General features: G+C 36.8%; 1 protein-coding gene across 4 annotated transcripts in view; it reads left to right on the top strand.

Annotated features, from left to right (window-relative positions):
* The window catches only part of VEPH1 (ventricular zone expressed PH domain containing 1), a 203,339-nt gene that overhangs the window by 154,737 nt on the left and 23,959 nt on the right, over positions 1-24,643 (top strand). For all 4 annotated transcript variants that reach the window (XM_033092130.1, XM_033092103.1, XM_033092111.1 and 1 more), the window contains one exon: positions 1,273-1,407. In XM_033092130.1, the coding sequence (XP_032948021.1) occupies positions 1,273-1,407 (135 nt within the window). The remainder of the gene's footprint in view (positions 1-1,272; positions 1,408-24,643) is intronic.

Genomic DNA, 24,643 nt, shown 5'->3' on the forward strand with positions numbered 1-24,643 from the left:
CACTGATTCCAGTCTAAATGCTCCTTTTTGGACTGGTGATTAATTAAATCAGGTTCTGCTCTTCTTTTAAATGAAAAATCCTGCTCTGTATAAGTTTCTGATGATAATCAAGGAATTCCCATATATGTCCACATTATGGCTGTATAATCAATTTATCTGTTACTGGCTCTTAGCCTTTTATTATCCGTGGGCCACTTACTCGGAGTATAAAATTCTGCACCATTCCCCACTCAGTACAAGAAACAGATCATCTTGATGATAATAATGAGATTTTTCTGGAAGAAACTTACTAATTTTTATTTACTAAATAGAAATTTTGTATACACAAACCACCTGGAGAGTCTCATACTTGTAAGTTAATGCTTAGATGTCATTGACATAGAAAATAGCATTTTATAAGCTAATACCATTATTTTATCAATCATACCTCAACATAAAGTATTATATATATGTATATACACATATATACACATATATATATAAATAAATAAAACGTTTTATGTCCTTTGATGTCCTGTACGTTTTTATAAAATGGTTCCCTTGAATTACAACTTTCTCCATTTAAAGATATATTACAACGTGTAAATGACTATTAAACATGTAATTGATTAGTAAATATGCAAACACAACTTAAATCTTCCTTTGAAAATTTTATTTTCATTGACTTAAATTAAATATACATATAAATGTGATTTTCTTTACATTAACAATCCTGTTATCTAAAACTTAGAATATCTTAAAGCTCTAGGGATAGTTACCCATTATACATTTTAGGATTAAAAGTGCTTTTGTTTCCCACATACCCACTCATACTTCATATTTGAGTAGTTGCATAATGAATACTTAGTTATCGAGTTTCTGGTCTTCGCGATCCACTCTGATATTTGTAATCTAGATTTAATTTTATACCTTAATTTTCAGATCTCTGAAAAAATAAGTATGAACATTTATATTAACCATTTTCCAATTAGGTAACATGCTTGGGAAATTGATTAAGGCAAACACTACATTAAAAAGTTTAAGCATATTTATAGAGATTGATACCAACTGCCTTGAAAATCCTATTGAATAATTTTAAATTTGTGTTAAAAAATGAAAAACCTAAAATGTATCATATGTTTGATCTTCAAGATAGATTTCTTTGTTGTTTTATTTAAATTTAAACCATGTTAAAGTTCAAACCAAGAAGCCCAAATAGTGCCTTGCAATCAATCAAACAATATTATTTGGACAAGAAATAACGTTATGTTTTTCTCATTAATGCCCCTTCAGAGCCTATTTCCGGAGCCCCTGTCCATACAGAGCCATTCTGTGCAATTTCTCAGATCTCTGTGGGAGAAGACCCAGGCAGAGGGTGCTTGCAGCTTTGAAACAGCCATGATGGAGTCCACATTTCTGCAGCAGAAGGTAAATAAATGCTTCTTTCCTTGGAACTGTTATTATAAACTTGAGTCAAGATTATCTTGAAACGGTATGCCTTTTTCTCAACAGTACAGTTTTTTCCTTCTTTCCTTTACCTTCTTTTATCACTGTCAAAAAAACCAAACACTTATTAAGTAATGATTTTCATGTCGTGCTACAGTAGACTCAAGACCCAGTGACATCAGTAACAGGGTCATTCATTGCCTCTTGTGACTTTGTTAAATTAACATTTGTTAAGTGGAGCACAGGGTGCCAGATGGTGAGCGCTGGCTCAACAAAAGACCACAGAAAAATCAAAATAAAGACGTTTATTACTCACAGGTCCTGCAGGAAGTGCACAGCAGGCCTTGAAGAGCCATGAGGGGAGGTGAAGGCAAGGTGCAGACAGAGAGAGAGGCAGGACCAGGGACACATGCCTTTATTTGGGTCTCTAGATAGAGTGCTGTGAGGTTCCCAGGCTAAGGCCACATTAGTCAATTCAAGTCAAAAAGAGCTCTTTTTGGTTAAGCCCCACAGGAGTCTTCTCTAAGGGGCGCACAAGGGGAAGGCCCTGGGAAGCCAGGGAGACTTGATCACAAGGGCTGTTGGGGAAGTCATATCAGAAACTTCTATTTGCTTGTGACTCTGCAGGCTGTTAACTAGAGCAATCACTTACATCAGGGGGCTGGTGTCAGTTCAAGGCCCTCACAGGTGGCTTGGCCAAACCAAATAGATACCAAGGCAGCAACATCATCCAACATCATGGAGTAGCTAGGCTAAACTCTCGACATTGCTGTTTGAGGTTCACACGCTGACATGATATACCCATTCAGAGCCACTCAAAAACTACACACATGGTATGGATTAGAAAACATTTTACAAAAGAAGACCATGGACTCTAGGATTGAAAGGGAAAGAGCATCAGGGAACTGGGCTTCAGGTTCTTCAGTGCTTTTCATTTCTTCCCTCCATACTTCCTCTCTTGTACTCCGCCTTGTACTCTGCAACCACCACAAAGCAAGAAAATGAAAGAAAGGTAAGCAGGAAGAGAGAGAGAATGGTCAGGGTAGAACTCTGCTGAGACAGGCAAGTACGATTTGAGACACAGAGGATTTTAAGAGTGTGGAAGCAGGGGCATAGCTCACAAGGCAAGATTGGTCAAGACCTCCTGAGCAGACCTCTGAATTAGGAAATGACCAGAATGTGGAACTGCACCCATCCAGTTGATAGAGTGAAACGTACATTGATGTAGTCAGATTTGCATATGAGGAAAGACACAGGGCTAGGTATGGAGAGAATGATTAAAGGACACCTAACTGGAGACAGGAAGATTACTTAGGAAGCTGTTGCTATAACCAGATGGGAAATGAAGACCTGAACTGAAGCTGGAAGTTATAGGAAGAAGATGAATTCAAGAACTGTTAAAGAGATAGAATCCACAGGAGTTGGTACCTGATAAGGAAAATGGAAAAACCAAGGATGACTCCAGATGCATCGTATGGCCAAATGGATGGTGACACCATCCTGAAAAAGAGAGACCACAGAGGATGCTGATGTGGAGAAAAGATAAAGCATTCTGGTTTACATATATTGAGTCTGAATTGTTTGTATAGACAGCTAGGTGGTGATAGTGGTTGAATTGCCATTGTGGACCTCAGGAAGACCATGACTGGAGATATGAATTTGGGAGACTTTAAGGTAGCACCTGACATGATGACAGTAGATTGGATGACTTAGGGAGAATATGTATAATGAGGAGAGAGAACTGTTACTGATCTCTCCTTAGTAAATATTATCAGCTTCTCTAAGTCCTTCCCTTACTCAAAGATCCTGAATACTATTTTGCCTTCAAGAAAACCCAGTATTAAGCTTTGGATGCTTACTGAGCAAACCAGAGATTCTGAGAGTATATGATCATGGTCTCTGTCCTCGTTTTACTATTGAGAAGAGGAACAAACATAGTAATATTAAATAAATTCAAAGTACAAACAAGCAGAAAATTAATTTAAAAAACTATTATATTATAAGACTAACTCAATGCTTCCTAAGTGCTGAAGAATTGTAAAAGGATGAAAAATGGGTATGATTAATCAGAAGTTTACGAGTATTTAGAGTAAGACACTGAGGATACATTCAACTATTGCATCTTTTTTTTCTTTTTGGCTTTGCTTTTAGAATTAGATGCGCAGTCTTCAACATCAAAGGAAATGCCACAATTGCATCAATGCAAAGTTGAATGGAATTCTTTGCATATTTCATTCAAATTTTACACTGTTGCATCATGTTTAAAGACAATGCCTCAAATTCTTATAAAGTTTGCATTGTGAACTGTATTTTAACTAGGGGCAGCTAGTAAATAAAACTTGGCAGGCAGCTTCAAGTCCTGAGAGATTTAAAAAAAAAGAGCCTTGTCAAACCAGTTTTGTGTATGCTCACACGTATACTTATTCATATTTCTATGGAACTGACAAATATTCCTCGGGAAAAATTAACTGCAATCCAAACTGTTTCAAAACTTTTTAAGTTTCATATTTTGGTTTGTGTAAAATATAGGTAATAGAAAAAATCTTTGATATCTGGAAGGTACATTATGTGGCAAAGGTATCTACCTGGGTATTTCTCAAACAAATTGGTTTTCTTCTATTTTTTGTGAAGTGTGCTGCTCACTAAATTCAAAATAGCTGTGAGAATGGTCCAAAGAATATTTTAATTTTACCATATAAGCAGTGTGTACACACACCAGTGATTTGAAAGTGATGAGCTTGTGTGTATCTGCTGCTGTGATGAAGTTAACACTGTGGCAAAGTGGATGCAGGATTCAGCAAAGAAGGAAGAAACTCCTGAGAAAATGCCTGAGTCTCTAGAATAGAATTCTCTGGAATGCCTATTTTCGTGGTTGCTTTTTAATAGAATCTTGGGATTTTAGAACTCAAAATCAATAGGAAGGTATCTATTAACATGCAAACTGCTTGAGAGCAAGGATTGCACCATGTTTACTATTGTTATCCCAGGGTCACACAGTGTCTGGCACGTGTTAGACTCTCAGTATATATTATCGGTAAATAATGAATGAATAAATGAATCCTGTTATTTTCCAGATGTTAAAATTGGAAGCAGAGGGACCTGTTGAAGGTCATTTAGCTAGTCAGTGGCAGAGCTGAAGCATAAGCACATACTATGGTGACATCAGAGCTGTCATCCATGTAACTGGTTCTTCTCTACTGTGGGCACATACGAAGATGACATTTCCCTGCCTCTGGAAGTAAGGCTTGGCCGTGTGACCTGGTTCAGCTACTGAACTCTGAGGAGGGATACGTGTTACTCCAGGCAGAAGCTTTCAAAAGCCAGTATATGATTCTCCAAGTCCCTCTCTTTCCATACCATGGTGATTATAGAAACAAATGTCAATACTGAGTTGCCAGAACATGAACACAAAAGAACAGAAGATGAACCTGGAATTCCAAGCTACCACATGGAGGACTGCTGCTCTGGAGAGCCACCCAGACACACCACACCATTTGCATAGAGAGGAAACACTCTTTTCTTTTGTTAAAGATTAAAGTTTTGGTGTTAGTGATGGCAGCACAACCTACCTCTCGACTCATATACCTACGTACCAGAGTAGTTAAACATGTCGGCTCTGAGACCAGATGACCTGGGTTTAAAACCGCGTTCTGCCACTTTACAGTTCTGAGGCCTCTGGCTCTGTGTCCCAGTTTCTTTACTTATACAAAGATGATAACATTAGTACACGCTTCATAGAACTGTTTGAGGACTGAGTAAGTTAATACACAGAGAACTCTCAGAACAGTGGCCACTGTGTGATCTCTCAATGAATGGTAGCTAATATTCTGATTCCCAGCCAGCATCTCTCTCTCTCTTTCTCTCTCTCTCTCTCTCTCTCTCTCTCCCTCCCTCTCCCCCACCCCCCCACTTCTCTCCCTTCGTCCCTCCAAAAAACACAAATTCAAATCTGTACAGATGCGTTAAGAGAAATTCAGAGTAGAGGTAGAAAGAGGAACCTAGACAATTTCTCAATTGATTGTACTTTTCTAATTTGATCAGACCAACATTATTAGAAAATATTCTCCAAATGTCAAACAGGAATTTGCAGTATAAAATTCAAAATATTATTTGCAAACTATTTACCAATCTTACACAGGAGTATAATTGTGAAAATCCTTATATACTGCTATATTCTTTTTTTGTTACAAAAATATAAGAAAAGTTTAAAATAAGTATAATGCATCAGTTCAATAATTCAAATAAGAAAATAATGTCATCTCTACATATTTAACTGGCATTTGATAAAATTGAATATCTGCTTTTAATAATCACACATTTTATATAAAAATTTTGTTAATGTCTATCTCCCTAATTAGACTGGTTTGCCACGAGACCATATGTTTGTCATTGCACACCCAGCACCCAGAGCATCACCTTAGCATACATAGGCACTCATGACATGTGTTGACTGAATAAAATGAATGAACACTGTTAATAACAAGCAATGGAAAGATGTTTCCTTAGCATGATAAATGTTTGTCTTATAAAAAAATTATACTTAGGGGTAAACTACTGACGATGTTTTTATTACATACAGAAATAAAACCAGAATACCCACTATAATCTGTATTATTTAGTACTGTTTAAAAGCATTGGCCAACATGAGATGTAAGCTCCACAAGAGCAGGGATCTTATCTGTCTTGTTCATACAGAATCTCGGGTGTCTAAAGAATATGCCTGGTAAACAGTAGGCATTAAAGAAATAATTATAATATGTTGAATAAGTAGAATATGAGACAGAAATAAGGAGTATACTACTTGAAACAAAGAAATAAAATCAACATTACTTTCAGATAAACTGGGAATAAAAAAACTATTAGAATTAATAATATTCATCATCATCATAATTAACTTTTACTGAGCATTTAGAATATGCCGGTGACTGTCCTGTGCACTTAATATAAATTATTTCACTTAATTCCAACAACAACCCTGTGAGATAGATAGAATTATTATTCACATTTTACAATTGAGTAAACTAAGTAGAAGAGAGATTAATTCATTTTCTCAAGGTCACAGTGCCATGGAGAAAAATAAGTCTTGAATAATCATAGTGACATATCAGGTTCCTGGTTGGGAATAATGAACATTACAAAGATGTTAATACTTCCTAAGTTAATTAACAAGTTAACTAAACTTCAATTTAAATTCTAGCAGAATCATTTTTGATACTTTATGAAGTGATGATAAAATATAAACAAAAGGTTAAATAGATGAGGCTAGTTTTTAAATGTTGGGGAGAAAAAAATAAAGAACTTTCCTAAATATTAACACATACTATACAAACAATAATCATTAAATCATTCCACTTTTATGGCAAGAGTTAATACACAGATAAATGGAACAGGCTATGTAGTCCAGAAACTGACACTAATGTATACATCTAATCAGTTAATGTGTACATATAATTGTTTAACTACATATAAAACAAGTTAAATCCTTAAAAAAAAATTAGACTCAAGATGAATTAGCTCCAGAGATCTGCTGTACAACATTGTACGTACAGTCAACAATAATATATTGTACTTGAAAATTTGAAAATTTGTTAAGAAGATAGATCTTATGTTAAATGTTCTTCCCACAATAAAATAAAATTTCAAATAAGTAAATTTTTTAAAACTAGGAAAAAGAAACTAGATATCAAAATCCTAGAGCTAACTGCATACACATAAAAGATATAAAAGCATTTTCTATAATTAGAAATTAGACAATGATGCATGCTGTTACCTTCAATATTTAACATTTTACTGCAGCACCCAATGCAGAAAGTCAAGAAAAGCAAAAAAGAGATATAAGGATTGAAAGATAAGAAAGGAGAGAGAGAGATTGAGAGAGATACAGAAAGAGAGACAAATTATTTACAGACAAAATGATTTGCATAGAAAATTCAAAAGAATCTAAGTAAGCTTTAGAACTTACACGTATAAGGGAGATTCATAAAGTTAATTGATATAAGATCAACATATAAAATCAATAATAAACCTAAAAATAGTATGGGTACATGTGACTTTCCAGATTGAAAAGATAAAATTAGATCTCTTGTGGACACTGTATAGATAAATTAACTCCAGATAAATTAGAGGCCTAAATATAATCAATGAAAACTTACAACTAGAAAGTCTTTATGCCCGCCCTCAGGATAAGAAAGAATTTCTTAAGACACAAGTGAGCAGAAATCATGAAGGAAATATGAATAGATCTAACTACAAAAAAATTTAAATTTCTCTATGACAAAACACACCATAACAAAGTTAAAAGGCAAGTACAAGCTGTGAGAAGGTATTTGAAATATGCATAACCTACACAAACATCTGCAAATCAACAAGGAAGAGACAAACAACACAAGAGAAAACTCAGCAAAGAACATGAACAGAAATTTCACTGAACAGAAAACTCAAATGACCAAAAAATGTAAGACATTTAGACTCACTAAAAATTATTGAAATAATCAATTTAATATTTTTTAAATGATACCCCATTTTACAATAATCAGACTGGCAAGAATAAAAAATAGTGATAATAAAGTCTTGGCAAAAACACACCAAAAAATGAGAATATTTATACACAACAAATGAGAATAAAACAGTTTTATCTACTTCGAAAATAATACTTAAGAAAAAAATATACACATAATAATTAATTTAGACTCAAATATAAAAGTATTTATAATAAATGTATATATTAAATTAGACAGCTAGCTCACAGTCAACATGGGTGAGTAGCTCTCCAGAAATCTTGATTCCATTTAAAGTTATTAAAAAATACTTTTAAGCGTCACCCCCAAGATTCCTTTAGTTAATTAACAGATTCATTACCTCGCATATTTAAATGTGAGAACATTTAAGTTCTAGCTGAGCTTAAGCATTTTATCAGAAATATTCATTTCTTTCCACAGAGAGGTTTTATATTATAACATACAAAAATGTTCTGTCCTCGACAAGGTTTAAGACAAATTTTCCTTAACCATCTTTGTAAAAGAGCAATATGGCAATAGCTGGCTATATTATAAATTCATTGTGCCTTATTAATCTTGCAATTCCATTTCTGGGTGAAATTCTCACATAACCGCATCAGGATTGCAGATATTCAAACTTGTTAGTAGTCAAGATATAAAATTTGAAATTACTAAAATAACATGACCCTTTTTAATTCATTTTCAAAAAGACAATAATCAGTGCCTACTAGAGTAAGGATGCTTAGACACATGTTAACTGAGCGTTGTTTGCATCAAAATATCAGGATCAATGCAAAAAGTGCAACAGTAGAAGAATGAAGAAAAATGTTGAGGTACAGTCATGCTAGACAGGCAGTGAAAGGGAATTATTATAAATAGACTTATATGTAGTAACATGGGATAAATTTTGAAAACATAACTGAGTTTTAATAAGCAAGATGAAAGAGTATGACATGAATACTATGATAGTTTGCATAAATTTTTAAAACATACATTAAGCAGTACTATGCATTATTTATGGGTACATATACATGTGATAAAAATATAACACCATATTTAGAATCACACCAAATTCACGATGAGGTTGCCTCTGGAAAACGAGGAAGTTGGGAAAGGAAGGAGGGAAATATTACTGGGAAGGGGATTAAGGAGATATCAATGTCATCTGTAATTTTGTTTAAAAAAAAAAAATAATCAGAAGGAGGGCCAGCTGGTGGCTCAGGTGGTTGCAGCGCCACGCTCCCAATGCCAAGGTCACAGGTTCAATTCCCACATGGGCCAGCGAGCTGCGCCCTCTAGAGCTAAGACTGTGAACAACAGCTCTACCTGGAGCTGGGCTGCCGTGAGCAGCCAGGGATTGGCGTGAGCTGCTATGGGCTGCTGTGTGCTGCCGTGAGCAGCCGGTGGTCAGCATGAGTGGCCGGCAGCCAGCAAGAGCTACTGTGAGCAGCCGACTGACGACTGGTGACCAACTACCTCAGCTGTGCAGGGGGGAGGGGGCGGAGGGGAGCACCGCTCATAATACCAGCAAGGGCCAGGGAGCTGTGTCCTACACAACTAGACTAAGAAACAACAGCTTGAACTGGAGTGCGGGGGCAGGGGGAAGAAGGGGAAAGAAAAAGCAGAAGTAAATTATGAGCCTTTATTAAGTTTGGCTGACAAGTACATGAGTATTTGTTACACTATCCTTTGTACATGATTTTTTAAAATTTAATTAAACTTAATAGTAGTACCTAAGAGTAGAGAATTGATAGGCTTGACTACACAAAGATATAAAGTTTATAAAAAGCAAAGCCTGTCAACATAATAACTTAAAATAAAAAGATACTATAACTAGCATAAAAGATAAAGTTCGATCTTCTTAAGATACTATAAGTTCATGCAAATATATAATCACTGGGCCAAGGACATGAGCAAATGATACTTTCAGTCCAGAAAAAGTATTCAGCCTCATTAGTAGTCAAGATATAACAATGGAAATTAAAATAACATGACCCTTTTTAGTTCTTTTTTAAAAGACAATAATCAGTGCTGGCTTCGGTAAGTGTTTAGACACTCTCACATTTTTAGATGAAGTGTAAATTATTTCAACATTTCTAAAAAACAGTTTAGCAATTTAGGTCAAGAGTCTTAAAAATATTCATCTCCTCTAACACAGTGATTCCACTTCTAGGAATCCGTTCTAAAGAAATAATCTGAAATGTATACAAAACTTAAGATACACATACCAAAAAAATATTGTGGTGTGATTTTCTAAATAGACTAAATGTCTGTAGATGAGAGGATAAGATTAATATATATATATATAGATACACAGATATAAATATGCAGAGGGTGCCAAAAAAATGTATACACGTTTTAAGAAAGGAAAACTGTATTAAAATTGTGATAACATATACCGATAAAAAAAGATGAATACAAGTGACGTCTGAGTTCTGCAATTACAAGAGGTGCTCAAAGTGGTTACCATCAGCGTCCAGACACTTCTGATTATGGTGAACTACTGCTTGAGCAACATTGTTGGCCAAAGTGTCCACTGTACACATTTTTGACACTGCCGGTAGATAGAGAGATATAGCTAGAAATGGGAGAATTAAAGTAATATAGATAGATAGATAGATAGATAGATAGATAGATAGATAGATAGATAGATAGATAGGATGGATATATGTATCCATCCGTCCATATGGGAGAATATTAAGAAAACTAATCATGTTTATGAGATATGTTTAACGACATTTAACAATACTTATGTTACATACCACATTGCAAGATACAAAATTATTTATTTAAAGAAGATTATTTGGAGGCTTGCCCATCAAAACAACAAAAAGGAAATACATCAAAATGTTAGCAATGGTTAGCTCTGGTTGATGAGACTAGCGTTCTAAATTTTCTCTAAGTATTTATTTCTTTTATAATCAAGGAAAAAATGTTATTACATAAGTACCACTTTTAGTTATGTAAGTAAATGTAAATGAGCAACTTAAAGAAAATTCCATCTGAATCAATTTTCATTATAAAATAAGGATTTTAGAAAGAGGGTAGAAAATCCATTGATTTACTTAAGAAATGAGGAGAATGGCCTCTGTGGAGTCACTAGAGATACAATTAATTCTCTTCCATTACATGTGTGCCCCGCCCTTCAGAGGGTGAGGTGCTCTGATCATCAGAGGACAGACAGTTGACAAAGTTGGCTGGGGGACTGCTAAAGGACTGGAATTTGAGAGAGAAGTCTCCTTACATATGTTCCAATTCCCAAAGCATGAAGAAATTCCATATGCCTTTGAAATGAGGTCTCAAAACTATGCCCATTATGGAAACAAAACCAAAAATAAAAAAAATTAAATTTGCTGCTGAAATAAAATGTGCCCCATCTGGCTAACATTTGGATGTTTGTTTTTCTGTCCACATTGCTATAAACACACTTGACAATTCCCAGGGTAATAATTGGCAGGAGTGTCAAAACATAAATAAAACCGAAGCACTAGTTCTAGGTAGAACAAAAGGAGACCTTCTGATGCTCCCAAGGCTTAGATTTAGTGTTTTGAGTTACACTGTTAGTATAGTGCTTAAATAAATGAGGAAGTAAATAGGATTGGGCTTATTATTTACAGGCTGCTAACTATTCAAATTCTTATGAGAAATTTAAGTCACGCATGTGACGTGAACAACAAGTATTGTAGGCCAGCCTCATGGGACAGCAGAGTGAATCACAATGTTTGAGAGAGGTTAGCTATGTTGAACCTCCCTTTCAGAGCAAGCTAGATGGGAATGGCGTAGATGGGAATTAGGTTTGGGATTTCAGAAGCTTATGTGGCGGTGGGGGCTCCTGGGCTATTCGAGGGCGCCCTTAACAAGACAGTATCTAAGAAGCAAAGGCAAGATAAAAAAATTAAAAAGTGTGAATAAGAGTCTATCCAAAGAAGCCAGGCCAAGGGGTAAATCCAGTGATTACCCTTAAATGCAAATCATGGTAGAAAACTGGAGGCCAAAGGCATTTGAAGGGCAGATTGAAGGTGGTATGTGGGTACAGACGCAAATGTCTGGGACACTCCTTGTGCAAAGGGAGCTGGTAGGGAGAAGAATGGACATTAATATACAGAGTCTGAGTTTTTTAAAGAAAGAGGAAAATGGTTCCATGTAAAGAGAATGACATCAGCAATAACATGGAGGAAACAAAAGAGCACAGTGAAGTAATGGTACATCTGATTCTAAGTTCATTCATTCGGTTAAAAATAGTTTGGAAGAGTGCCTGCTGTATACCAGGCACTGTGCAAAGACCCAGCATAAGCAATCGTGCCCTGCCCTGATGGAGACAGCAATAAACAAGTGAACAAAGACACCATTCTACCCTGATAGAGACTAAAAATATAAAATGCCCAAAGGAACTGATGACGGACGGACAGGAGCATTTGTCGAGTAGTGTCTTCTCTGAGGTGGTGTCTGATGAGTTTTCCTGGCAAAGAGAAAAAAAGAATATTTTACACAAAGGCCTAGAGGTCAAAAAAAACAAAAAACAAAAAGAGAGGAAGTATAAGAAAAGCAAGGCAAAACATTAGCATATTAGAGAATTCTCCAAATTTGAATCACACATCCCATCAGAAAAAAATTTTCAAGCAAGCACCCTCAATGTTTACATTTATTTACTTATAAATTGTATACATATATTATTATACTAATTATTTCCATTATAAAACATTCAAAAATAGAAATTTTAAAGGGTGAGATGAAAGATAAAGTGAAACTTCTAATATTTTCTTCTTCCTACATCACTGTGGATGGCCATGCCCAACCAGGAGTGAACTCACTCCCCTTCTACAGCATTGAAAGAAGTGAAAGGCCCAGTGAACAAAAGGCAAGTTGAGTGTTCATCGGGGGAATTTACCTCTGGCCTTGTAAGCCATGGTAAGGAGCTTAGATTTTATTGCATTCCTATGGGAAGTCACTGAAGAATTTTGAGCAGCAGATATTACCCAGCTTATCTTCAAAAGATCACTCAGTCTGCTGTGTGGAGACTGGATCAGAGGGGACAAAAGCAGAATCAGGGAGGCCCCGGTAGAGATAAAATAAATGACACATTCAATATAAATTTTGGAGGTAAAGGGGACATAACAAGCTTATGGGTGGCGTGTAAGGGTGATTGAGGGAGGTTTTCAAACATCTTAAGTTTAAAATGCCTGTGAGATGTTCTGGTGGAATTATCTAGCAGGCAAATGTGAAGCAGTTTGGACCAGAAATATAAATGATGACATCAACGGCACTGAGGTGATGAAAGCCTTGGGAAGATTATACAGAGAAAAGGAACCAGTTCAGAATTGATTCAGAGAGCAGGTGAGAGACAAAAGAACCCCAGAAAGTGTAGTGATCACAGACCTTAAGATAATGTCCAAGAAAAAGAGACCTAATGGATGGCATTTGGCAGCAAGATCAAGGAAGATAAGTACAAAAATTGTCCATCCATTTGGACAACTTGGAAAGAGCAGGGGATTTTTTTGTTTTTTGGCTTTTTTGTTTGTTTTAAATTAAAATTTATTGGAGTTATAATACTTAGTAAAATTATGTAAGTTTCAAGTGCACAATTCTATAATACATCATCTATATCTCACACTGTGTGTTCAACACCCGGAGGCAGTTCTCCTTCCATCACCATATATTTGATCCATTTACCCTCATCTACCACCCCCTTCCCCCTTATCCTCTGGTAACCACTAAACTATTGTCTGTATCTATGAGTTTTTGTTTCTTTATTTGTCTTGTTCCTTTGTTGCTTTCAATTTTATATCCACATATGAGTGAAGTCATATGGTTCTAGACTTTTTCTATCTGATTTATTTTGCTTAGTATAATAATCTCAAGATCCATCCATGTTGTTGCAAATGGCACTGTTTCATCTTTTCTTATGGCAGAGTAGTATTCCATTGTGTATATATACCACGTCTTCTTTACCCAATCATCTATTGAAGGACCCTTTGGTTGTTTCCATGTCTTGGCCACTGCAAATAAAGCTGCAATGAACATCAGAGCACATATATCTTTACAGTTAAATGTTTTCAGATTTTTTGGGTATATGCCCAGGAGAGGGATTGCTGCATCATATGGGAAGAGCAGTTTTGATGGAGTTCTCAGGGCAAGGTTCAAACAGGAGTAGGTGAAGAAATGCAAATGAAAGAATTAGGAAGGAGACAGAGCTTAAGCAGGCAGCTGTTATAAATCTTGAATGGGTTGGTCATGGAGGAAGTAGAGAGCTGGTTTAAAAAGGAAGCCCCTGTGGGGTGGCCAGTTAAGTCAGTTGGTTAGAGTGTGGTGCTAATAACACCAAGGTTGCCAGTTTGATCCCTGCATTGGCCACTGTGAGCTGCACCCTCCTTAAAAATAAAAATAAATAAAAAATAAAATGAAAACCCCCAGAGCATGTCTGTAACTTGGGGTGATGCAATAGAGAAAGAATGATAAGTGGATAAGAGGAAAAGCCATTGCCTGCAGACCCAGATCAAGTAGTAGATTTGATGGTGGAAAGATGAGTGAGGTTTTTTTTTTTTTTTAATGGGTTTTCATCTTTTTCAGTGAAATAAGAAGTGAGGCCATCAGCTGAAATTGGGATGGGGGAAGGAGGAGTGGATTGTGGGAGGTTTGAGGAAAGAGAAAGCCTGAAATGAAATTCTCAGGGAAAGGAACCATAAGCTTGCTAGAGAAATACGCAGTACTATCAGGCAATGAGGAATAGTCATTTGGGATCTGAGATGATGGATTTCAAGTAAAATGGAAATATGATTTTATCCAGCAGTGATCAGCTGTTCAGGTGCTAAAATGGGCTGCTGTTGTTGAATGGCAATGAAATGGTGAAAGGTTTCAAGGTGAGGCAGGGGGAAGATCTGCATTTGAGAAGATAGAAGGTAAAGATGCAGACTAAAAGAACAGATTTAAAATGCTAAAGGAGAAGAGTCTATATGTAGGAAACCCTATTTGAGAAACAGAAAGATGGCTTTTAGAGCCCAGAAAAAAACAGAGTTATTTTCTAAATGAAGAAGATGATGGATTTGTGCTGAGCTTCTCTTCACAGGAACCCTCTGCTTCTCCTCCCAGCCCCAAACATGCTCTGCTATTCCCCTTGCAAACAAGGACACAAGCTCATCCATCACACTGCTAAGGCAGACAGACAAAGGACAAGCGGAGTCAGGATAACTGTGACCACAGCCGCATTGACACCACGCTCCGTGCATAAGGCCTGCAATGCTGGGTAGCACTGGGAGAGTATTCATTTAAGCACGAGATGAATTTTGATCACAGTTTATGTAGTATCAGTGGACTCACGCTCCTCTGCCGTAGCCACATAATAGTTCATCTGGGATTAACACAATTAACGTAAGAGGAGAGGCTCAAAGGTGAAAAGAGTCCTTGAGAACTGACAAGTCTTCTGGAGACTTTTACAAGCATGAATTTTATTGATGACTTGGGATCACTGAGTTTGGAAGTACAGCCAAATGCTAAACTTTGCCTCCCTAAATACTGTCTCTACCTTCATTTGGATTCATTGCTTTTCCCTTAAGAACTATACATTATAGCAATCTAGAGGGCCCCTCGTTTAAACAATTCCATACACACAGCTCATTATGTTAAGTGATTGCACATGATTTTGTAAACACACTGAACCTAAGTGACAGTTCCACTAACTATTAAAAATATTAGAAAGTTATTACCCTTACACTTGGCTAATGGATACACACGTAATAGATCCCTAACCACCATTCACATACATTGTATTTATGTTGTACGTAAGCTTTGTAAAAGAAATTAGAATTGGGATAGGACATATTTTCTCAGTTTATTTAAATCTTGGTTTATCACATGTATTGTATTTCCTTCATGTTACACAAGCCAAACTGTCCTATAATGAAGCATGTCAATTTTACTACTGTAGTGAACATTCCTTCACAGTCAGACAGATGTTCTGCCTCAGTCAAGGAAATTAAAAAAAAAAAGAAAAAAAACCTTTAGAAAATAGTTCACGAAATAAATCTATTCCTGGGGGAACAGAGGTATGCAGTTCCTCGGAAATGTCTGTTCTCATCCAATGGTGGTTTAGGTTCTTTTCATAAATCATCAGTGCATGAGTAAAATCTTTTTCTTTTTCCCTTGATGCAGATATTGTGTGAATACTTATCTGGGCACTAAACTATTAGAATAAACAGCACCTCTTTTCAAGCAAAATGGTAGGGTGGTTGTTAGAAGCCCAGTATCTAGGTTTGAATCCTGGCTCTACCACTTCGCAGTTCTCTTACTGAGGTCCTCTGCCTCATCTTCTTTACGTGCAAAATGCAGAAAATACTAGTACCCACTTCACAGGGTTGTTATGAGAGTTAGAAGACATAATATAAGTACAATCCTTGGAGCAGTGACTGGCACATTCGTGAGAGTTCGATAAAGGTAACTAGTATTATTTTATTGCAATTCAGCTGCAAGACACCCCCAAACAAGATGAATGACAAAGGTTCGATCTCTGGAAAATGAGCATTATTTTCGAAAGTAGCCCAAAAATGTCTCCAGGCCCAGGTCTATTATAAAAGGAGACTATTCCAACTGAATAATAGTTTTCCAAGTTAAAAGCTGGGTTTCACTAAAGTCATGAAAGTTTTCCTGGTGTCTCGTGGATGCACTCTAAAAACAATTCCAAAAGAGACATAAAAATGTTTGGAGCAGAGGCGGTGTCACTAAAATGTGAGTAGTCATTCAAGTTTAACACTCATTTCAAAATATAAATTCTGGGTTTTTAATCAAAAAAATCATAGCAATTTAAATATCCCAATACTAGACATATCAAAAAAGAGAACAGTGATGCTATTTGCTTTTATTTTTAAGACCCTGAAAGTTGCATGTTGATTGGCCAACTTTGAATTCCAAAGACATATTATCCTCTTCCCCTTAGAGGTTACAGACTGCGGAGTGATCTTTACTTCTTTGAATTCAGTAAACAAGCATTTGCTAGAGTCTAATTATTTTCAATATATTTTTTCATTTTAAAATATTTTCAGTATAATCAGTTGATGCCTCATTCAAGGCTCTGGAAATTCCTTCCACAGTCACCCTTGTAGCCAAGCCAAATAACTGATGCTAAATGTACGCCCCTCTTCATGATCTTTCACCAGCGCTAAAGGGAAGCATGAGAACACCCCCCACTCTAGTGCTGGTCTCACTGAGTAGTTCCCAGACCTTAGCACACGCAGCAGTCCCTGGAAAGCTTGTTTAAATGCAAGTTTCAGGGACCTCTGCTGATCTTGCAAATGATACTCACTGGGGTGAGCCTGGAACTTTGCATCTTTGATAAGTGATCCACGTGATTCTGAGGCAAGAGGTGTCACAGACTACTTTTATAGCAACACGAGAAGAGAGGCAAAAGCAGCTGGAATCCAGTTAGTTGACTTGGCTTACGTCACATCTCCACCACTCTCTGCTCTGGGCATCTGAGAAGTCGGTTGAGCTCACTGTAGCTCAATTTCTTCATCTGTAAACTTGGAACTTATCTACCTGCCTCATAGGCTTGCTAGGAGGGGGAAATGAGATGATACATTTAGTTAAACACCTAGCAGAGTACCTGGCACAGAGTAAGTGTCCCAAACAACACCTATAAAAGCATTACTTCATCAGGGAAGATGTAGATGCCTGATCACTGCACTGTACACCTGAAGCTGAACAATAATGAATGCCAACTATAATATTATAGATAGATAGATAGATAGATAGATAGATAGATAGATAGATAGATGTATATATAGGTATGTATACATTTACAAGAGGCAGAGTACAGCATTGGGAGTAGAGATAGTGGAAATGGGATGGCTCGGTGCGATGTCAGAGAGATAGTGGGTGGGGGGCGGGGGGTCCACAGTGTGAGGGACATAAATGATAAACGCTACAAAAAAAAAACTCATAGACACAGACAATAGTTTAGTGGTTACCAGAGGATAAGGGGGGTGGGGGGTGGGAGATGAGGGTAAGGGGGATCAAATATATGGTGATGGAAGGAGAACTGACTCTGGGTGGTGAACACACAATGGGATTTATAGATGATGTGATACAGAATTGTACACCTGAAACCTATGTAACTTTACTAACAATTGTCACCCCAATAAATTAAAAAAATAAATTAAAAACAAACAAACAAACAAAAAAACCCATTACCTCATAAATTTCGAGGCCGTGGTTAAATCACCTGTTTAATTTTCTCTTTTCTGGATTGGTAACCATTTAGATACCTTTATGGGTCTGTTCTGAATTTTCTGCATTTTCATCTCCTTTGTAGGAACTGAATACTATGGTCTGTGTCTGATCAGGGCCCAGGTACCGCATTAAGATCCTATGTGTGCGTCTAATTATTCCCTCAATGGGCACACCTCATTGGACCTTTTAATTTCGGCATCTCATTAGAGTGCTCCATTTGTCCACCTTGTTATTTCCTATCCTTTTACCAACACCCCTTTTTTCCTGCTCCTTTCAGTCTTTACATCATCGTATGCCCATTTCTTTATTCATAGTATTAAATCTTTCCTTTTATGCTTGTTGTCAGTATTCCCTCCTTTCTGCACAGCTCATTACATCCTTCCATCTGTGAATCTCATTATGCCATTCCATTTTTATCTCATTACACCCTCATCATGCACATATGATTAGCTCCTCCATTCATGCATAGCACTGCTTTCTTTCTCTCTGCTTCTTATCACAACCTGCCCTTTCCACCCTCCTCGTTTAATGCTTCCATTTATAAATCATATTACATCCCCCCTAAATGCTTTTATCATTACACCCATCTATTTATGCATCTCATTACACCAATACCCATGCACATTTCTGTGTGCATTTCTATTTGTACATCTCATTATGGCCCCATCAAACATGCACATGTCATTATTCCCCTTTCAAATGTTCACGTTGCCTTACATCCTGCTATGTTTGCATCTCATTACATCCAATATTCCTAGGTTTAACAACAAACTAACAAAAACAGACAGATAAGTGTGTTACTTGCTTTTAGAAAATGAAATATGTTTCTCAGGCACCTAATATCAGTATTTCTTAAACAAGTCATTCGTTTCAGAAAGATTTATATATGTTTATCTAGCTAAGAAACCAAAAAAAAAAGCACCGTATATATATTTATATGCGTAAAAAGGAGCTTCTTATTTTGCTTTGTTCAAATCATCATTATCACTACTTTATATTATTTCTCTACAGTTAGTGTAATTATCCATTGATTTGCAGCAAAAACTCTCTAGAGAAGAGAGCTTAGGGATCACTGTCATTTTACAGATTGAGGAGTTCCTTGAAAGCACTGAGAAATTAAGATATTCCCCAAGAACTGCTATTGAGTGACAGTGGCGAGAGCAAACTCAGATCTTCTGGCTCCGAAACCTACCTTCTTTACACCATACCAGTCTGCAGGAAAAATAAGTCTTATTTTTAAGTGGTACTTCTGTCATTTAACCCATTCTGTAATACTTCTCTACAATGGAACTTGATGTCAGCATGCTTTAGGTAAGAGAAAACACTAGGACATATTTCAAACACTTTGCATGTCATGCTTATCTCTTCGTGTCCCAGTTTGAAGAGCTAGATTAAAAGAGGTCTTAATATGGCGGAACCCCCAACAGGAATAAGTGCAAAAATCAGGAGAAAAGACATGGTCCTTTAATGACCTTCACCCCAAGTTTACCTCACACAGGCGAAATTAAGGAACTCTTCTACAAGGGACGTGAGGGGTACCAAGGAAGGCCCCGTCCCACATGCGGAACCTTTCTTCCTCACAGGTGTTAACCCCTGCCAGTCTCTTTGCTTCAATGAACTGTGTTCTCTGCCTCACTTTTACTTTTTATTAAATTATGGAATATCCCATAAATTCAGAAAAGTGCAGAAAAATGATACCCATTCCCACTACAAGATAGAAAAGATACGTACATTTCTTCCATATTTACTTCAAATATTTCCCTTCACAAAAGGAAAACTGTTGCAAATACTTCTCCAAGGTTCATGTTTATTATTTCCATGAATGTTTTTGTACTGTTGTTTTAAAATTTTACATGTTATCATATTTTATGCATCTTTTGCAATATGCTTTCTGTGCTGAACATTATCTTTTTAAAATGTATCTGTTCATACGTGTAGAGTTAGTGTATTCATTTTAGCATCTATAAAATTTTCCATTGTGTTAATAGACCATAGTTCACTTCATCCATTTTCTATTGGGCGGTAGTTCAATTTATTGCATCTCCCTTAATCATTATTACTTCACCAATGCTTAGTGCTGTGATATATCTGTTGAATGACTAAGTAGAGACATTTGAAATTCCCACAGCATGGAAGCTATGTAGGCCTTCTCCCTTAGTCCATGGTAGAGTCAGTTTGATTCCTTTTGTAACTGCTCCAAGTAGTAAAAACATCAACAAAATAATAGTTCTTAAGGTAAAACTAGACCCTGGCCAAATGTTGGTATGCACTAGTGTATTAAAATAATTGTACCTAAAAAGGGTGGTCTGGTTCCCAGAACCTGGAATGCTTCTCATAACAGCAAATGGCAATAAAGATGGAGAAAAACACAATGCTTTCTGCAGAAGTGTGGTTGATTTTTCCCATGGTTTAAGAAACAACAGTTTAAGAAGCCGTTGGAGACTGTTGCAGACCCCTCTTGCAGTCAGACCAGTATGTCTGCAGTCACCAAAAGGATGGCCTGTTTCAGACATGGGAAAAGATTGTTGGATGGTAATTCCTGCAGAGCCTAGAAAGGCCTCCCATTGTAACATGGAAAAGGAATTCTTCATGCTGTGTGGAGACCGGGCTTGGGATTAAGGGGAGGAATATAAATTGGACAACCATTTTGGAAAGCAATTTATCAGAACCTGGTGAAGTTAGGGATATGCGTGGTTAGTAAAATTACATAGGTTTCAAGTCTACAGTTCTATAATACATCATCTATATATTGCATTGTCTTATGTAAACAAGGTTTCTGGAGCAGAGCAGATTATTATTTACAGCAAACAACCTCACTGGTTTTCTTTGCCTCAGTTCCCTAGGGCAACACGATGAGAACCAGATATCACCCTACACACAGTAGGGTCTGGATTGTAGTTAGGGAACCCTGAAAATATGAATCTGGGCATTTAAATAGGGGAGGGACAGCTGCTCCCACTCATCCTGAAAAAAGGGGAGAAAAATCTTTTCTCCTTGGGAAAGATTCTGGTTTCCTACTTTTACCCTTTGGTATAAAATAAACCTCTTTAGGGGGAGAATAAGACTAGCTTCAATAGCTTGACAACCCAGGGATATCTCCAAATCCTGGGTCTCATCCCATCTTGAAAACTAAATACATACTTCTGGGAAGATAAATCTCTCTAGATGATTTCTTACTTTCTAATCAGTCATAAATTAACTTCTAATGCTTGTTCTTTTAGCCCAGGTCCCAAGTTTCAGTAAAATTTGCTCAGAAAACCCAAACTGTACAGAAACATAAAAATATTTCATCTACAGTCTTACCTATACCTATGATCCAGCAATTCCACTCCTGAATGATTATCCCCCCAAAATTCTTGTTCACGTCCATAAGGGGACATGTATGAGGATATTCATTGTTGTATGGTTCATGTAAGTGCCAAGATGGAGGCACCCTGGGTGCCCATCCCTCGAGAAATGGTTAGATAAAATGTGTCAGGTGGTGGATGCACACTATGAAATCACATTTCGGCAGTAGATGCAACAAACTAAATACATATGCCACACCATGTAGAGATCTTGAGTGAAGAAGAAATAGAAGCAAGAAATAGAATGTGGTCTATGGCATAACATCATTTGTGAAAATGAAAAATACACTACACATTGCTACATATTTTTCAAGATATGTATCTGTTCAAAGACATTTTTCAAACTCAAAAGAATGAGAACTTCCATAAAGAGAAGGTGAAAGGAGAAGTCTGGGAATGAGCATGGTAGCCACGATAAAGGGGGAGAAAAGAGAGGGACCTTGCCCCCAACAAAATAACCTGTGTAGCTGAGGAGTGTGGCTATCGCACTAACTGATTTCCAAAGGAAGAAAAAGAAAGTTTCTCCCGTGAGCTCTTTCTACTTCAGTATCCTCTGCGGTCTAGTTCTCGTACCGCATGGTATGACTCCTCCGTAGCTGTTCTACACACTCAATGCACGGTGGCTCAATGCAGGTGGCAACCATCGATTAAGAAAGAGAGAAATCACTGCAATTCTTTGCTTTCCAACGTGAATGCTGGCTTTCATTGCCAAGTTCCGGTGATTGCATTTTACTGCTGTCACCACTGTGGAAACGTCAAAGTTTTCTTGACAGTTTGAATATTGGCAGTCTTTTGTTCTTGCTTCTATTCTGATAAAAAATACTTTGTTGGTTTTAATGGGCTGAAAAATCTTTTAATTGGATTCATAATGAAATTAATTGTGGGTTTATCATGCATTTATGAAGCTTCGCTCAATTTGCCACTTTTATTTTCTACTCAATCCATATGCTTATATTAGTTTTTCCATAAACTTGTTTATTTAAACTCTTGTCATGTTTATTGCCAGCATTCTATAATCAGATTATTTCTTCATGATCCTTACATGAGTGTGAAAATTTGACTTTTCTGAACTATTTGAAATATTATATCATAGCTGTTGGTTCTTAAATAAAAGAGTTCTTCAGAACTTCTCTCTGAAGTGAATCAAACAAAGACGACGAGTGCTTTGTTCCAGCCACTCAGAGCCAGACTAGTCAGAATTGCCACGACTTGCCAAGAAGCAATTACTTTCTTCCCAACACACTGGGACTCAAAGGATAGGAAGACAGTTGAGTCTATTTTATGACGTGTAGTGATAGGAAGAAGCTTCCACAGTGACCACATCCATCCATGTGAACCTAGACTTCTCTTACTAATCTGGGAGAGACAAAGAAGAGACAGGGCAATGCAGTGTGTGCGCGATATCCACGTCAAATACTGAAACACACTATGAGTTCTTTCAGACCAGCACCCTGCCGCCTCTGCTTAGAGTCTGTCTCCCACGTGTTGCCCACCTCCCTCCCACACATCCCAGCCTTCTGCCAAGTTTCAAAGAAGGCCCAACAAGTTCAGTTTTCACACTTCATCTCTCCCTTCCATATTGCACAATTTGGAATAATAACATCTCTGATTTCAAAAACGGAATTTTTGCTCTTGCAGTCAATTTATATATTTTGTCATATGAAATCTATTGTGGAAAAATATGAACATATGCCCATGAGGATTGATAAATTCCTCAAATACCAATTAATGGAGACAGATCAGCCATCCCACATCTGTTCCCAAGGGTGTAGGATTAATCCCTCACTGGGTTAAAGTTCCTTAGCAAGAAGACTGATTTCTATATTATTTTGTAGCTTCAGAAAATATTTAATATAGCACTTTGCTTGACGCGCCAGTCCGTGCACATCAGAATAACTTGGGGAGCTTGTTTAGAAATGCAGATTTCCAAGCGAGGACACAGATTTATAGGGTTAGGCTCCCATGGGTGGAGCCTGTATCTGATGTTTATAACAAGTTTCCCCAGGGTTCCTGATGCCAGCTAACAACTGGTGATCTGGAAAAGCTGAGTCTTGAAAACATGCAGTCAACATGCTATATTCAGGCAAACATTCTTCTTCAATTACTAACCTTCTATTCTAAAAATATGTTTTGTAAAATTAAGTAAAATGAATTCCTATAATACACATAGAGATATGGGTATATATTTTTAAAAATAAACATGTCCTGAAATGGCTTTATGGTCATAGTTGAATAGACATGAAAATTGGAAACCCTAATTGGTACTGTTGACGTATATTAAAGATAAAAATCTATGTGTCTCAATCAGTAAAAATTTATAAAACTTCACTGAACGTCTACTATAGGCAAAGTGCTATACTAAGTATTTTCTGAAGCTACAAAATAGTACAGAAATCAGTCTTCTTGCTAAGGAACTTTAATCCAGTTGAGGGCCAAAAGAGTCACACCAGAAGAATAATAACAACAATCACAACCAAACTGAAACAAAGGTATATCTCAGTTTTCCTCTGTGAGGGCTACTATGAGCCCAATGAATTAACCTTCTCACTTCCTTGGAATACAGGATTGTGTCTCCTTCATCTTGGTTCCTGACACTAGATGCTGTAAAGACTCAGTGCTATGAATTGAAATCAGTGGCAATATATTTCAGAAATTGAAATAAAATAAAAATTCAGTTATGGCGTAAATATTCTTGAGTCTCTTTTTCTAGTGTACTCACTCAACATTCAGTGTTTCTTCTAAGACTGCCTACACAATGTAGGACAGTATAAATAAGATAAAGATGAACAGTATAAACATGAATCATTAATTTTCTTCCCTCCATAAGTTTATTTCACACCCTGAATGCCATATAGTTAGAATAGATGTACTAGAAATAGCTGTAAGGACATGAAGCCTTACTATTACGTGAAAATATTGGGGATCATTAAAAACAACTCTCATTTACGTTTTCTAAAAACGTGCTTGCAGTATGGGCCTAGAGTTAATCCTATTAGCCGTAGGCATACAGAGCCTATGAGGCAATCCTATGTTTTGTATCTGTGCAAAAATAGCTTTAGAAGAGGATTTAAGTGTGCCAGAACCCAAAGTTCTTCCAGATGTACGTTTTCACTGATTTCTGGAAAATTGCTTCCCACTACCCGCTCACGGTACACA

Source organism: Rhinolophus ferrumequinum, chromosome 2 (genome assembly GCF_004115265.2).
Source record: "Rhinolophus ferrumequinum isolate MPI-CBG mRhiFer1 chromosome 2, mRhiFer1_v1.p, whole genome shotgun sequence".
Classification (NCBI taxonomy): Eukaryota; Metazoa; Chordata; class Mammalia; order Chiroptera; family Rhinolophidae; genus Rhinolophus; species Rhinolophus ferrumequinum.